Source organism: Cimex lectularius, unplaced genomic scaffold, assembly GCF_000648675.2.
Source record: "Cimex lectularius strain Harlan isolate CLEC.00 unplaced genomic scaffold, Clec_2.1 scaffold94, whole genome shotgun sequence".
In the NCBI taxonomy this organism is placed as follows: domain Eukaryota; kingdom Metazoa; phylum Arthropoda; class Insecta; order Hemiptera; family Cimicidae; genus Cimex; species Cimex lectularius.
Window position 1 is genome coordinate 907,050 of NW_019392668.1, and position 17,095 is coordinate 924,144.

Sequence of the window (17,095 nt, forward strand, 5' to 3'; positions counted from 1 at the left end):
ATTTAGTCCTTGGACACACTTGGTGTCTTCATTTAGTAGCCGTTTGCTGCTAATTTGTGATTTGTCATCTGAAAGCTCTTCATTTTTAACAAATGTCTGTGTCTCATGTAATGTGGAGGTTGATGTTTGTGGTTGGCAGAAATGTTTACCGACACTTTTTACTTGGTTCCCTTTCTTTGAAGGCTCACTCTCGCATTCAGTTAAAAATAAATTTGTCCTTACTTGCTTATATCTCCTTTCGACTGATGTTTCAGTTGTTTGGTCCCCTCCGTTTTCTTGCAAATGAAATCCTTTAGAATTTACTCTCTGTTCAGAAGTATTGTGGCATCTTCTCACATCTTTCATATTCAATTCTTCTGTTTCACTCAACCATTCAGAGCTACAATCATAATTTGAATTTCTAACATTGTTTTCTTTGCAAGATTTGCCTTTCCTACGAATTGGGGGTAGGTACTTTTTATTTGATTGTATGAAATTTGACTGAACTGCATTTATGATAGCAATAGACTCTGTCAGCTTATCCCGAACTGGTAATAAACCATTGTGTTATTTTACCGGATTCATTAATTTGTGCGTCTCAACTGTCCTGTTGATGGCTTGGGCTTCAGGAGATTGGCTTTGTTGTCGATTTTGATGAGTTGATTTTTGTCCTGTTGGAGATCTTTTCCTTTTCTTGTCTAGTCTACATTTTTTCTGTAACATTTTTGTCAAGTCAGGACATCTCGTTTCAGGAGTTTCAGTACATCTTGTCTTCTGTGTTGTACTATTACTTTGATGTTCTGATCTGGGAACATTTGTACTCTTTTGATGAGAATTATTTGATGTTCAGTCTTTTGAATATAGTCCACTATCAATTTTTTTACTTGGGATCTGTTCATTTCTCATTATATCAGTAACTGTGTGAGCGTTTTTATTTTTATTGTTTTTGTTTGCCATCTTTTTTCTTTGTTCCTTCTCTCGTTTATACTCTGACCAAAATGATTTTATCCCCTGTAGAAATGATCGCAAAACATCTAAATTTTGATCCTCTTCTTTGTTCAATTGTTTCAGCAAGCCATTTAATCGTTTGACACTGGAAGTCATACCAAAATTGCCACTTTCTTTTGATATGGTTAAATTTTTAATGCGGGTGACTAAACGAGAATAAACATTTTTTAACTTCTCAATATCTGCATCTGTTACTTCGAGTATCGATGCTGAGCAATGCCGGTTACACATTGCCATCACGCCCTTAGGATGAGTGCAACCCTTACCAGAAAGGTCATCCAAGTTTGGGGTTTTTGCCTCAATACATCCAGAATCATCCATTTTTCTCTTCATGTAATTGTTCAGGTTAGATGACATTTTGTTCACTGTATTTTTAACGCTCCTATCTTTTTGCTTATTTAAATAATGCTAGTTATAGCAAGTCAATACTGGTGGATAGCTGTTGGTTAAATTACTCATTTCTCAAATGTCACCCTTTACCATTGCTGTTTTATTAATTGATAATTAAATTGCAAATGTTTATAATAATTAAGTTGTTGAAATTCATAGTTGTTAACGACTAGTTTTTCTATTTCTTTTTTTATTACATAATAAATGCTGTCATGGAATGACAATGTAGTCCAGCCACCACATGATATTAGCCATTTTTAGGGTTAGCCTAAAAGACAAAAATAAACCACAATCTTAAGTGGTGAGTTTTACTAACATATAAAATGTAACTTCCTATCAAATAAAATGACCAAGCCTTTAACACAGGATATTTTCTTTAGGTTGGTTAATGTCGAAATAATAATTTACATAATGTAGGTAAATGTATAGCAAGAACCATTTTTAAAAAAATTACTTAGCAGTTATTTATATTTATGTGGAGAGTTGAAATCATTTTACAGTCAGAAAACTTTTGAGAGCATACACAAAAAATGGTTTATCATAAAGACTAGATAGATAGATTTCAGTCATTTGTAAAGAATAAGAATAACGAAGGGCACAAGTTATCCCTGTGACACCGCAGATGAAACTGAAATAGGCTTTAATTTAAATGAATGACGTTTTACAACTTGTGTATTACTGTAACCATTCTTACAGACTGCCTTGCATAACATTTTAATTTGGTGACCAAAATATAGTGATTGATTGTATCAAATGCCGTAGAGAAATCTGTATAAACTGTGTCAATCCTTTGCTTAAAGAGAATAAAATAGAATGTTTGATAATAAACTAAGTAAAGGTGGTAAAAGAATGCTGTGTTTCATCGTGATTGGTAATTAAATTATAATTTATTGAAGTAATAACAATTTGAAATTAATACTAGCAAACAGAGATAGTAATAGTTTTATATATATATGTGTGTGTGTGTGTGTGTGTGTGTGTGTGTGTGTGTGTGTGTGTGTGTGTGTGTGTGTGTGTGTGTATGTATATACATAATAAATGCTGTCATGGAAACTGCAATGAATAAGATGAATATTGTAATTTCAAAATCATATGTTTTTGTAAAACTAAAAACAAAAATTTATTGTTGTTATTTGTATCAAATTTTCATTAATTCTTTAACATTATTATTACACTTTCATAACTATCTAAATGAAATATCTCAAAAATCCACCATTTTCTAACTCTTGTACTATACAAAAACATATGTTTTTTTTTTCTTTTTCTTTTGTTTTTTTAATTATACATTGCAGTTTCCATGACAGCATTTATTAAATAAAAAAAGAAAAACCACTAGTCATTAACGAGTGTGATTTTCAACTTGTTATTATTTCTATCATTTGTAATTTGATTACCTATGGCGATAAAACACAATAATGGTAAGTGTGAATTACGTGAAATGAGTAATTTAACCAACAGCTATCCACCGGTATTGACCGGCAATAACCAGCATTATATAAATAAGCAAAAATATAGGGCCATTAAAAATACAGTGACCAAAATGTCATCTAACCAGAACAATTACATGAAGAGAAAAATGGATGATTCTGGAAGGATTGAGGCAAAAAACCCAAACTTGGATGATCTTGGTGGTAAGGGTTGCACTCATCCTAAGGGCGTGATGGCATTGTGTGACCAGCATTGCTCAGAATCAATACTCGAAGTAACAGCTGCAGATATTCAGAAGTTAAAAAATGTTTATTCTCGTTTAGTTACCCGCGTTCATAATTTAACCATATCAAAAGAAAGTGGCAATTTTGGTATGGCCTCCAGTGTCAATCGATTAAATGGCTTGCTGAAACAATTGAACAAAGATGAAGAGCAAAATTTAGATGTTTTGCGATCATTTCTACATGGGATAAATTCACTTTGGTTAGAGTACAAACGAGAGAAGAAGGAACAAAGAAAAAAGATGGCAAACAAAAAGGGTAAAAATATAAACACTCACACAGCTACGGATATAATGAGAAATGAACAGATCCCGAGTCAAAAAATTGATAGTGGACGATACTCAAAAGACAGAACATCAAATAAATCTTGTCAAAAGAGTACAAATGTTCCCAGATCAGAACATCAAAGTAATAGTACAACACAGAAGACGGGACATACTAAAGCAACTGAAAAGACATGTTCTGACTTAACAAAAATGTCTCAGAATAAACTGCTAGACAAGAAAAGGAAAAGAATTTCAACAGGACAAAATTCAAATCATCAAACTCGACAACAAAACCAATCTCATGAAGCACAACCCATCAACAAGACAGTTCAGACGCACAAATTAATGAATCCGGTAAAAGAGCACGATGGTTTATCGCAAGTTCGGGATAAGCTAACAGAGACTATTGATATCATAAATGCAGTTCAGTCAAATTTCATACAATCGAATAAAAAGTACTTACCACCGATTCGTAGGAAAGACACATCTTGTCCAGAAAACCATGTAAAAAATGCAAATTATGATAGTAGCTCTGAACGGTTGTATGATACAGAATTGAATATGACCGAAACATCAGTCGAAAAGAGATATCAGCAAGTAAGCATAAATTTGTTTTTAACTGAATGTGAGAGTAAGCCTTCAAAGAAAGTGAACTATGTAAAACGTGATGGTAAATACTTGTGCCGATCAGAAACATCAACCGCCACATTACACGAGATTGAGACATTTGTTAAAAATGAAGAGATTTCAGATGACAAACCACAAATTAGCAATAAACGGCTACTACTAAATGAAGACACAAAGTGTGTCCAAGGACTAAATGCAAGTTTTGATTCTAAAAACAATCCTACACACCAAGGATTGTTTCAAATTCCCTCTAACACAGTCAGAACATTTGGACAGGAGGAAGAAGCAATAATAGTGGCAGATTTGGTAGAGCAAGATCAGCAATGTGATAGATCTGCATTAACGAAGCTCGGCACAGATTCTGTTGAGAGTCCACTTGAAAATATATCAGAACAGAACCATAACAACATTTTGACTGCTTGCGAAAGCAAAGAAATCAGAGAAGCTGATTTGAAAATAATTCGTCAATACCAGACTGGTTTACCCAAAAATTTGTCTAATCAAGTAAATCATATTGACAGAACAGTTCAATATGATTCGAGTGAAAAAGATAGTTTTGACTCTGATGGGACACTTCCTCCTGTAGTTCCAGTTCACTCGCCACGCCAATTCAATATTGCTCAAACAATAAGTGTAAAAACCAAAACCACAATTGGCAATTATGGAGACCAGGATAAACGAGACAGTTGGCTTCAAATTAATGAAAAACAGCAGTTATCTAACTTGGAACTTTTAGTAAACAGTAGAAATGATCAAAGAGGTACTGTAGAATTGTCATATGCAGCTAACGAGAAGGAACTAGTAAGGATGAATATAGATGCTCATAAGTCTTGTCAAAGGAAACTACCAAATTACATTGACTTTGACCATTTACATTCATGTCAAGCGACTCAAGGTTATTATTCACCGACAATTGCGTCGACCGATGTGGAATTAGACCTATTGAAAATGTCTTTCTTGACAACTGCTGCCACATCAAACCTTACCCAAAAATGTCTGAAACATAGAAGTGATCAAGAAGTGCAACATCAGAGTTTATGCAACAGCAAAAATAAAGCAACGCAATATGAAGGTGCATCAAATTGCAAAGACTGGGGAACATTGCACCACACTTCAGTTCAGACTGTATCCCTTGAGCCGACTAGTAAATGTGACCGACTTGTGCAAACAGAAGAAGTAACACTCGTAAGTCAAAATTCTCAAACAGTGCTAAAACAACCACCTCGTAGATTCACATCCCACGTATTTGTGACTGTGGACTTAACAGGAGGGAAAACAAGAGGACAGCTCCTAGCCAAACATAGAAAGAATTTTATTAAAGGTCGAATGCAGATGGCACGACTTAAAAGGACTGTTCATTTTCCTACTAGGACAAAAGGCTCTGACATAATTAATATACATGAAGAGAAGAGTACAGCAAATGCTGAACTTTGTCCTTTGACTTTAGAGTTGCGAAATGGAGATCCAGAAGTTTCAAAAGCCCAGGAAGAGTTTTTAGACAACAAACAGCAATTATCGCCAATAAGGATATACCATCTTTCAAAATCGGCCGCTAGAGATACCTATCTGACAGATATCTTAAGCAACCAGCCTCGTGAATTTCCAAATTTCAACCAAGAAGATGATAAACTCGGTAAGATGAATAATTATATTTTTATTTTATTTAAATTATTTTCTGATTAGAACAGGAAACGTTACTTTATTTATGTAAATCTGTGTGTTATTGTTTTATTATTTTATACCATATTATTATTTAATATATGTATTATATGCTTTGTTTGTTTATTTATTTTTTTTTTGTAGGTTTTGTTTCGACTCCAGCATTATTTCGTTTTAAATCCAGGTCTGTTCCAACTGTTGTATCAACGAGCGGTATGAAAGAGGAATGCATGAAAGCTAAGTCTGCTTTGGAAATTGGCCATAAAGCCAATATATTTGAAATAGGAAGTAAACCAAGTAGATTGCATATTTCACGATCACCATTCACTTTAACTGATCAAGGTGGTTATTTTGTTGACAACAAATTGAAGACTGCACCTCAGGAAGAACAGCTGGCCAAAATGCAGGATACTGGTTCGCCTGGTCTATCCCAACGAGTTGCAAGAAAAAGGAAATGGTTAGGTGCTAGCAGTCGAAACATTTCAGCCAATGAACGATCTTGTACTCGAAGCCCTCCAACAGGCAACAGAAAGAAAGCATTAAGAAAACAGAGTAAGACATCATCTAATTTAGAGACAACTAACTCTTTGTCCAAAGATGGTCATTCTTCTTCATCTGTAAATGACTGTGTAAAAAATAATTACTTTTTAGAGAAGAATAGAACAAGACAACATGAAAGAATGGTTGACAGAAGACAAACTGACAAAATTCAAAAGTATAAAAGCGAACTATCTTTATTTTGGAATAAAATGAATTCACAATGCAAACATCATGAGGAAAATTTAAGAATCTCAAAATCAGAACAAGATTTTCCTCTCGGGACAGAAATTTTAGGACACGTTGAACATACACAATTACCACATCAAGAGAATAAAAAGAGACCAAACAACACTGTATTGTCCTCGTCATGTAACGCCCGTCCATATTCACATTCTGTTTCTATAGAGTCTGATGCTGAAACATACCCAGATGACTTTACACAGGTCGATAGTACAAGCTGTGACAACGATAGGAATATTGTTATGGATAGCGACACTGAAAAAACAGCGAGTCTCAACTTTAAAATTAATGACGACACAATCTCTTTTATTCCCAGTTCATCAAAAATTTCAGTTGCACAGCAAAGAATCTCTAGTCCCGATCATGAATTCACACCTGGGCTTAAAAAAATTCAGCAGTTAAAGATGCCGCTAAAAATTGGTGCAGAAAATGCAGAAATTATAATATATTATTCAAAAAAAGGTTCTACCATCAATGACAGCACTGGTAATGAAAAAAAGGACATTTTACTAAGCGAAACAATAGGATCATTCAAGGATATGCTAAATTGGATGTTTCAATCCGTTTTTTCACCTACATCTGACGAACATCCAACACAAACTATTTCTACTTCCAAAGTGAACGACACAATCAATTTCACCCCACAAACTGAACCGGTGCATGTGTATCAATTTAAGGCTACACCAACCACCTGCATCCAACGTTAATAATCTTTGATGATTAATAAATAAATGTTAACTATAAGCTTGAACTTTTATTACACATATATGAGGTAAATTTAGATCTTTCATGGACTGACAGATTTTTTTTTTAAAGTTGGGAAAACAAAATAATTTAGTTACAATTTCAATAAATGACAAAAATTAGTACACGTTAATCTGCCTACTATAATAATGTTGTTTTATGCTTGATGATTTCACTTATGTTCACTTCATTATGTTTGATAGTTAATAAATAAATGTTAACTATAAGCTTTAACTTTTTATTATACATATATGAGGTAAATTTAAATCTTTCATGGGCTGACAGAAACCATATTTTTATTTTATTTTATTTTGAGAAAACAAATTTTTAGTAGCAATTTCAGTATCCACCTATTTCACATTAACATTAATTATGAAAATTTAGTACGATGCAGTGTGGTATGATGTAGGTTTAGAAAAACGTTTCTTTATTGCAACATCTTCAGGGCCTGAGATTTATAAACATTGTTTAATGTTGGTAAATAATGAAACATCTAGGGATATGAGAGAGTAGGTGAGGGAATGTGGATTTTGTTAATGGAATGAAATTCGTCTTTTACATTATATGTGTTACCTGTGATGTTGAGTATTATCTATACCTGAGTATACTTCGACCAAAGGGCTACTTCATAGAATTACACCCTGAGCCATGAATCTTTTCAACACAAGGACATAAACGTATAGAAACATCCTACATAATAATTACTACCCTAAACACATAATCAACAACTACATCTCAACACTAACACCATCCACTATCACAAATAGCACAACATCAATTCTATCCAGCACGGACAAAAGAACATGCATATCACGGCATTCATTCACGGCCTATCACACAAATTAAACACATTTCTTTCTTCTGATAACTTTAAAATACTTTCAAAAACTATAAAACTATTCACACCTCTTTTTACAAAATTAAAAATCCCACACCTGTAACAATAAATTGTCTGGCAACTTATATCGGAATTACATCCCAATATATAAGAGGGTAAAACAAGAGATCTAATTGCAAAAAAAAAAAATCCTGCAGCACTGGCTACCCACCACATTGAACACCAACACAATTACAATTTCAACAATCCAAAAATATTAAACATGGAACAAAACAAATATAAACCTAACTTTTTAGAAATGGTTTACATCAACAGGGATAAACACAGCATCAATTACAGAAGAGACACATGTAAATTCCGGCGCAGCTAATATCATTAAGCCAATATAATACACAAATAACATGCATATAAAACACAAAACAACAACAATTATTACACTCCACACATCAAACAATATTGACATAGTCTAAATCCCCAACATTTTATATTTCCTTTCCCTAATAATCCCATCTATAATAATCCTGAAGGGGGTGTCGGTGGCCGCAACTGTTTAGGCGTTGACACAACGCTCATCACTGTAAGGTAAAGGCCCCGGTTCGAATCCAGCAGCCCTGCATTCGAACCCGACATACTTACAAATAGGCTTTTTTTCAAAAACACCGGCCCCTTGAGGTTGATCTCTGCTGTTACGAACCCTTGTTTAAAAAATAATAATAATAATAATCCTGAAAGATTAACCAACCCTGAATGACAAACCATTACCCACTTTTTCAATCGTCGATCCCCTCTCACCTCAAAGAAGCCGACTCCTCGTAGAAAAATGAATTTCTATCCCTACTTCCTTCCTCACACCTTCAAAGTCAAGCATATATAAACACAAAACATTAGTATCTCACTAACACCCTCAACACGATACACAACAATGACACATCTACACAGAAAACGCACAGTTTGAGTACAAATATTTTGATTGAGTAAAATTTCTAGCATTGTATAAATTCATTTTTTCATATCTTACATGTATTTGTATAATTTAGCCAATGTTTATAAATCTCAGGCCCTGAAGATGATCTCAATAAAGATCGAAACATTGGCATGATAAAGAAAATGTTTTTTTAAACCTACAACACACCAGGCTGCATCTCACAATCTCCAAATAATCATTAATTAACAGTCACTTAATATCATATAAATACTATGATTAAACCTAAAATTTCCATTTGTATACATCATTGTATAAATTTATATTCACATCTTATATGTATTTGTATAATTTAAAAAAAGTTAATAAATCTCAGGTCCTGAATATGATCTCAATAAAGATCTAAATGTTGGCATAATAAAGAAAATGTTTTCCTACACCTACCTCACACCAGACCGCATTTCATGATCTTTAAATAACAGACACTACCACAGATTATGCAATAGTTTTTACTTGTGTTTGTTGCACTGTAACTTTTTTATAACTAAATATTGGAATGTTTAGGGATGGTCCACCATCTTAATATTGTAACATTAAAAAACTCAATGCTAATAATGTTTTCTATTGTATTTTATTTATGAAATAAAACAACGTCTTTTTCAATGTTATATTGCAATAATTATAAAGAACAATTATCACTATAGAGAGTAGTAAAAATTAAATATGTTCATCCATAATAACTATACGTATAAACAATGTAAATAAATAATCTATAAGTAGTTATAAATACATAATGTTATATTGAACCAATAAAGTTTATCGAATTCTACCCTTGCAAAGCCAGTTTATTCATTTTGACGGGCAAGAGAGTGACCATATCCTTGCATATGCCCAACTCTGCTTGGAAGCCCTTCGTTGAATCCGGATACTCTTTGCAATAATTAACGATGGCCTAAGGAAAAATTGTCAGTACAAAATAAACAGTAAAAAACAACACCAAACTCACTTGGTAATAATGTAAACTCTGCTTGGTATAATCTATGATTTTATTCTTATCGCAGTTCACAAACTTGGAGTAAGCCTGCGCCGTGCACAAATGTGCCATGAGGGCGTCTCTCTCGTATTCAAGCGGGAATCTATCCGGCATTTTGTTAGTCCTACGAATCAATATCACATCAATATGAGCAACAATAAGAATTATTATTGTTTTTTTTTACCTTTTGTTGATAAAAGAGTTTATATATTTCAACAAAAAGTTTAAAGAAACCTGTAAAGTATTGTTCAATTTTGTCGCTGTATGTGCTGAACTGTTTTGAGAAAACTAAAAATTCATTTTTAAAAAATTATATATTGTTATATGAATTCTCATTTACATCCAAATACCTGCAATGACTTGATTTCAGCAATAGATGAGCATATCAAGCCCAGTTCCAGCCAAAGTTCACGACATACATCTAAGTAATAAGTTTCGTTTAATTCTGAAACTGTTTTCATCAAAAGATCTTTGCGCTTTTTGTGCAGTTTGCATTGCCTAAAAGAACAATGATATTTGTATTTAAAGTAAAGAGGGTATATAATAAACTGACTTTAATTTAAGCTTTTTTACACCTAATAAGCTCTTTATTAATTTCAAATTAACCCTTTTGATAACTTCAAATTAAACCATTTTTCATTTCAAACTAATTTTTCTTTCATTTCAAATTAACCCTTTTTAATTTCTAATCAATCCTTTCTTTAAAGGAATAAAAAAATTAGGAGAGGGTATGAAATGTAAGCATGTATAGCTTTTTCCATCAAACCAACACGTTTTTATTCAAAATAACTTTTTAAATTTCAAATTATCCTTTTTTAACCTCAAATTATTGGTACATAGGCCCCCACTAATAATTATGGACGGCTGGGTCTCAAACTTTCTAAATAAAATATGCCCTCCCAGTGTGCAAAAATAATTATCCCTCAATTAAATAAATGTCTCTGAAAATTACACCGTGTTGACTGAAAAATTTTCTATCAGTGAATTTTTGCTGCAACGAAAAATAACTCTAATACCTCTCCTGGACTCGACAAAATATATTACTCAATGTTGGCACATTTACCATTGACATGTCAATCAAGTCTTCTAAATCTCTTGAACAATTTTTTGGAAAAGATCAGTTTCCCGAACAATGGAAGAATACACTGATAATTCCTATACTGAAACCTGGAAAGCCTCAATCAGAATTCAACTCATACCGCCCTACATCTCTTACTTCCTGTCTGCTTAAGACATTTGAAAGAATGGTAAAGGCACGACTAGAATGGTGGCTAGAAGGCAATAAAAAACTGCCCGACTCACAAACTGGTTTTAGAAAAGAACGCTCAATCACCGATGCCCACGGAATACTAGTCACAGACATACAACTACGCTTCACTAATAACCAAAGCACTCTAGCACTGTTTTTGGACATATCAGCTGCCTTTGATTCCATCAATCTGTTCATTTTGGCAGAAAAAATGCAAATGATGGGTTTACCTAATAAATTTATTAACAACATAATCACTCTCGTCTCAGAGAGGAACGTATATGTCCAAATAAATGACATCACTCTTGGACCGAGGAAAGCTAGTTTTGGCTTGCCCCAAGGAGGTATACTAAGCCTACTGCTGTATTTGTTATACATTGCAGATGAAGAAAATGTAATAACACATTTTTGTTAAAAATTATTCAAAAATGTTAAAATTATTCAACTGGCAGACTACATATGCGTCTATTCTACTCACAATCTGCAAAAGCGGCAATAGAGGCCATGCATTCGACGGTGATAAACTTACTGAACTGGACATACACCAATGGATTAATTATTTGCGAAGAAAAAAAAAAAAATGTTATTTTACAATATCCATGAAATCTACTCTTCCCGATACTCTGACCCTGGCTGAAAAATCATTTCTGGTGGTTAATGAGGTCAAATTTCTTGGATTAATTTTGGATCGTAAGTTATCACGGATCGGCCATATTGCTGCAATTGAGACCAAAGCAGAAAAATTTTATAATCCACTCAAATGTATTTCAGGATATGCTAACCCTATAATCAGTTTACTACAAAACAACAATTAGATCTATAATTGACTTTGGATCAATTTATTACGGACAAGCTTCTAGATCAAAATTAAAGAAATTGGACATCATACAGCACAAATCTCTCAAAACTTGTATGGGTCTCTTAAGAGCACCCCAATGATGTCTTCAAAGCTGAATGTATCAATCAGCCACTTTCACATAGAAGAGAAAAACTGGCAGGACGGTTTGTGTTGCGCCAAATGGTGAAAAAAAAACATTACTTGCTCAGCGCATCTGTGATTTGTCCATTATGAATCTAACAAAAAATATTGGCAAAAGAAAAAATCTCCGCCGATTACCACGAGTTTTACCTCTCTGTCAAAATTTCAAGAAAAAATCTCTACAGAACTAAAAATAATTAGAAACCCTCTTAATTGCTATATACTAAAAGACTACTCCGGACAAAATCCCGTAGCGGTTAATCAACAAGTGCTTGCTGATCTTCAGGAATGTGATCTAATGACCACTTAACTGTTTATACCGATGGATCCCTCATGTCTGGTAATGCTGGATGCTCCTGGTTCTGCCCTAGCATCAATAAAGGGGAATCAATTCCTCTGCCGGCAGAGATATCAATTTATTCAGCGGAATTATTAGCAATACAGACCTTTTTCAAATATTGGAAACAAGAATTCAAATAGAATGGCAAATTGAATATTCTGCCTCGGATAAGGGAATGGCTTATAAAACATTATTTCCACTTTTGAAAATAAAACCGTGGTTTAACAAACTAGACATGGCAAAAAAATACATAACCACCATACATCGGTTAAGAACAAACCATGTCATCTACGCAGCGAATCTTCACAAATTTGGCATAAAACAACACCCTAATTGCGACACATGCAGAGTAAAGGAGGGACCTAATGCACATAATGTTTCACTGCAGCCAACATTCGTCGGCTAGAAATAAATTCTACCAGGATCGCCCAATTACAGAAAGTAGAGCTCTATTCAAGTATCCCTGTGTGTATAACTTGATAATAAAGTTTTTAAATGATGTGTCTGTGAAAATATAATTTGAACTTGAATTTTGAACTTTGAATTTAAAAAGTATTCTTTGTAACATGGCTGTGTAATTGTTCGATGCAAAAAAATAAAAACTCAAGTTATATACAAGTAAATGTAAAAACAAAAGATTTTTCTATCAGTAATTTGTTATTTTTTAAAATATAAATGTTGAGTTCTTAAATAAAATAATCATATGAACAATAATTACAATGATTATTTGGAGATCGTGAGATGCAGACTTGTGTGATGTAGGTTTAGAAAAACATTTTCTTTTATGTGCTAATGTTTCGATCTTTATTTAGATTTATATCTTACTAACACTCGTAACACGTCCCACAACACACCTACACAGAAAAGACGATGAGTGAGTACAAATACTTTGAATAAACCTAAAATTTCTGTAATTATTGTATAAATTCATTTCTCATTTTAATGTATTTCTGTAATCCAAACAATGTTTGTAAATCCCAGGCTCTGAAGATGATCTAGATAAAGATCGAAACATTGGCACAATAAAGAACCTTTTTTTTCTAAACCTACATCACACAAGACCACATTTCACTATCTCCTAACAATCATTAATGAACGGTCACTAAATACTACACAAAAATAATACAATTAAAATTTAAAATTATGTAAAATTAAACATTAAAATAAAGAAAGAACAGTAAAAAAATTCTTTAACAACACAGAATGTATAGGGTGTTTTTATGAAAAACACCAAGACAAACTTTTAGTTTTGTGTAGTTGTTATGTGGAAGAAATACATCCAGGATAGTTAATAATATAAAGGTAATGCTAAACACTGTTTAACAACTGAATCAAGACGATTAAGAAAGAACTGCAAAACTGATAAATGTAATGGGAGGGTTAGTTGTAACTAATAAATAAAATAAATAATAAAATGAAATTATAATAAAGTTTTAGAAATTCAACTTACTTTGATTCATCCTCCTCGAAAAAGGCAAGGAACAGATAGAGTTGACTAGAATCCTGGATTATGAGAACATAATCGGAAGCATGGTCTTCCAGGGTGTAATACTCTGTCGCTTTGTTAACACAGCTTTGAGCAAACAGGACGACAGGCTTTGCATCGTAATAAGTCAACAGATAATCGGCTGTTACCATATTTTCATTTGCGTCAATTTGTAATGATGGAAATCTCTTGTTGATAAGGGAGGCTAAAACATATTTAACAAATGTGCAATTAACTCTTGGTGGTCTACGACACGATGAAAATGTAGTTTAGTCATTTCTGGTCAATTTGTTCTACCTAACCTCGCTATTTTGGTCTATCAGATAGCAGGAAGACAAAATGCACCGCAACAGGGTGGATAGGGCGACCAAAATGATTGGCGTCAACCTAATTACAAAAATTCATCAACTTGTATACAAAGTATACTTGTACAAAAGTATTTCTGTTCAATGCCCAACTACCCATTAGGTGTCAAGGACTAGAGGTCCTCTTTACAATTTTTATTTTTTTAAATTATTCATAAATAAAAATGCAAGGATTTTTAACATGGCAAATAGAAGTAGGATGTCCTAACAATTCGGTCAGTCCGCTCAACATAGATGAACTTATAAATAGTAATGGAATTCACCTGGTGTCACTTTAATTACGTTCGCCCCATCCTCGTCAGAAGCCATCAGCCTGTCTTTAGATCTGCTGAGTAGACTCAAACAGTACTTAATCCAACATCTGTAGACATCACTCTTCCTGTGATTATACTGTTCAAGACTAAACAGAAAAAAAGTGAACATGAATTATTAATGTAAGAAATATCAAATTATAAGATTTACTCATGGGATCTGTGTGGTGATGATCTTGTCTGGTCTGCTCAAATAATTTTGGTCTGCCTATCCTCACTCGTCTTCCATAACTACGTCTGATATGCCAAAACATCAAGAATTGCCAGACCAAAAATATCAAAAATGACCAAACTAAATATGAAGTATGATGAACTTATCAATACTGATGGTGTGTTTTATCAGGTCCGTTTCATCGTTATGTTCAACTTATGATAATATGATCCATAAAAAATTATCTGTGTCAATTGGCTCAAAGTAAAGTATTTCCCACCATAACTTAACGGATTAACTTTTTGACTACCCACTGGGTGTTGAAACCACTTTACAATACATTTTTCATACTAGTATCAATTAAAAATCCATGGGCTCTGTCAGTATTTGAACCAAGAACTTCTAGCACGTCAATCCGTTCCAAGTAAAGTAATTAATCCATTTATGTTTAATGGCCTAATTGACTATGTTAATTATTAACATGTCATGAACGGGATTTGAACCCAAGAAAAATGGCAAAAAGAGGGAAAATTCAAAAGGTCAGGTTGAGATGGGGGAGTTGGTGTCCGAGTGGATCAAAGTGATGATAGCTCAAGTGGTTAGAGCAGTGGCATATTGAGCCAAAGGTCATGAGTTTGAATCCTACTCATGACACTAGTTTTTTCAACCCAAGGCCTTAAATAAAAAGAATAATTAATTGAAGTAAAGTAATTATTATCTAACAGGGGAGCTTAACATCCAATTAACCGTTGGGTGATGCAGACAAGGGGTCAAACCATTTTACAATACTTTTCATACAAACGTCAATTAAAAATCCATGGGCCCTACCGGAATCCAAACCAATAACTGCTAGCATGTCTACCAGTTCAAAGTAAAGTAATTATTGTCATATAGGGGAGCTAACGACCAATTAACCATTGGGTGTTGCGGACAAAGAGTCAAACCTCTTTACAAAACTTGTCATACAAATGTCAATTAAAATTCCATGGGCTCTGCCAGGATCCAAACCAAGAACTGCTAGCATGTATAGTTCTAAGTAATTCTAATTCTAGTTCTAAGTAAGTCTAGTACCAGTACAAAGTAATTATTGTCATAGAGGGAAGCTTAACAACCAATTAACCATTGGGTGTTGCGGACAAGGGGTCAAACCATTTTACAAAACTTATCATACAAATGTCAATTAAAAATCCATGAGCCCTGGGATCCAAACCAAGAACTGAAGAAATCAAAAATTACTAGCTTGTCAATCAGTTCAACATGAATTCATCTACTCGCAGGCCAACAAAAACTATTGTCAATTAAAATCAAACTTATTAACAATATGTCTAACTAGATCATCGTAAATGTTTACCTCGCTTCGTATTCTTCATTTTTGTCAACAATATCATCTAGTTCTTTTTTTTTAAGGCTGAGCATGTAAGAGGCTGCGGCAAGGTGATGTCTCGCCTCTTTGAAGGCGTTCTGCTCTGTGAAATACTGCGACAGAGAGGCCGAATTGAGAGCCCAATCAATCTTATCGTAGTCGTTCGTCTCGAGCTGCCTCCTCAGCGTGTTGTGGCAAAAGACAGCCGATTCTATTGTATTGCCCATCGCTTTAAACACCTGTGCCATGTAATAGAATGTGAGCGTATGGGTCTTTTCGAACATCTCCTTGCCCTTCTCATCGCAAGTGTCTTTGTCATTGGTGAACAAGAAATGATAGCCAAGAGGGGAGACCGTTTTGAGCTCCTTGTACTCATTATAAAGATTGTCCGCCCTTTCGAGATAGACTAAGGCTTTCTCATCCTCCTGCCTCATCGAGTACAAAAGCGCCAATTGGTTCAAGGTGCAGAGTGTCGAAAGAATAAAATAATCGCTGCACTCTTCAGTTTCGACTAACTTGAGGCTCTTATGGAGGTATTCTTCTCCAGAAACTGGTTCGTCGACATCCATGCATATTGTTCCAAGAAGTGTGTAAACCGCCGTCAACATAGATTTCTCTTTTATCCCGCATTCGTTTCTTTCTTTTATTGAAGTTTCCATCTCTTTGAGGATGTCCCTTGCCAGGTATTTGGATCTGTAAGGTTCATCATCAGGATCTTTGGTGTGTTTGATGTCGATCAGTTCTTTCACCCGTACATATTTTTCTTTCATCGACTCCTGAAACCCATCTATTTCTTCCATTTTTAGAACAACTTTTTTTTTTGTACTTTTTAATAAAGATTTTACTTTATCTAAATTATGCGAAAATCGCAGACCGTACTGACAACGACGGGCGTA

The 17,095-nt window shown here is 33.9% G+C and overlaps 3 protein-coding genes across 5 annotated transcripts in view; 2 read left to right on the forward strand and 1 right to left on the reverse strand.

Moving 5' to 3' along the window:
* LOC106670224 overlaps positions 1–7,162 on the forward strand; it is a 44,328-nt gene extending 37,166 nt beyond the window's left edge. For both annotated transcript variants that reach the window (XM_014400350.1, XM_014400343.2), the window contains 2 exons: positions 5,427–5,612; positions 5,783–7,162. The gene's annotated coding sequence lies outside the window, so the exon portion shown is untranslated. The remainder of the gene's footprint in view (positions 1–5,426; positions 5,613–5,782) is intronic.
* LOC112126329 lies at positions 2,400–7,125 on the forward strand. The gene is made up of 3 exons (XM_024225193.1): positions 2,400–4,305; positions 4,465–5,612; positions 5,783–7,125. Exons 1-3 carry the CDS (start codon positions 2,774–2,776, stop codon positions 7,123–7,125), a joined length of 4,023 nt encoding a protein of 1,340 aa, XP_024080961.1. The 5' UTR covers positions 2,400–2,773.
* Positions 7,163–9,577: 2,415 nt separating the features above from the next.
* Positions 9,578–17,093, reverse strand: LOC106670226 (KIF1-binding protein homolog). Of its 2 annotated transcripts, XM_014400355.2 has the most exons (7): positions 16,188–17,093; positions 14,638–14,774; positions 13,974–14,214; positions 10,306–10,453; positions 10,140–10,243; positions 9,929–10,079; positions 9,578–9,874 (listed from the first exon to the last, which is right to left on the reverse strand). In XM_014400355.2, exons 1-7 carry the CDS (start codon positions 16,997–16,999, stop codon positions 9,749–9,751), a joined length of 1,719 nt encoding a protein of 572 aa, XP_014255841.1. In that variant the 5' UTR covers positions 17,000–17,093; the 3' UTR covers positions 9,578–9,748. The 2 variants fall into 2 exon arrangements, with proteins under 2 accessions (XP_014255841.1, XP_014255844.1); XM_014400358.2 differs by lacking the exons at positions 10,140–10,243; positions 10,306–10,453.
* Positions 17,094–17,095: the final 2 nt, after the last annotated feature.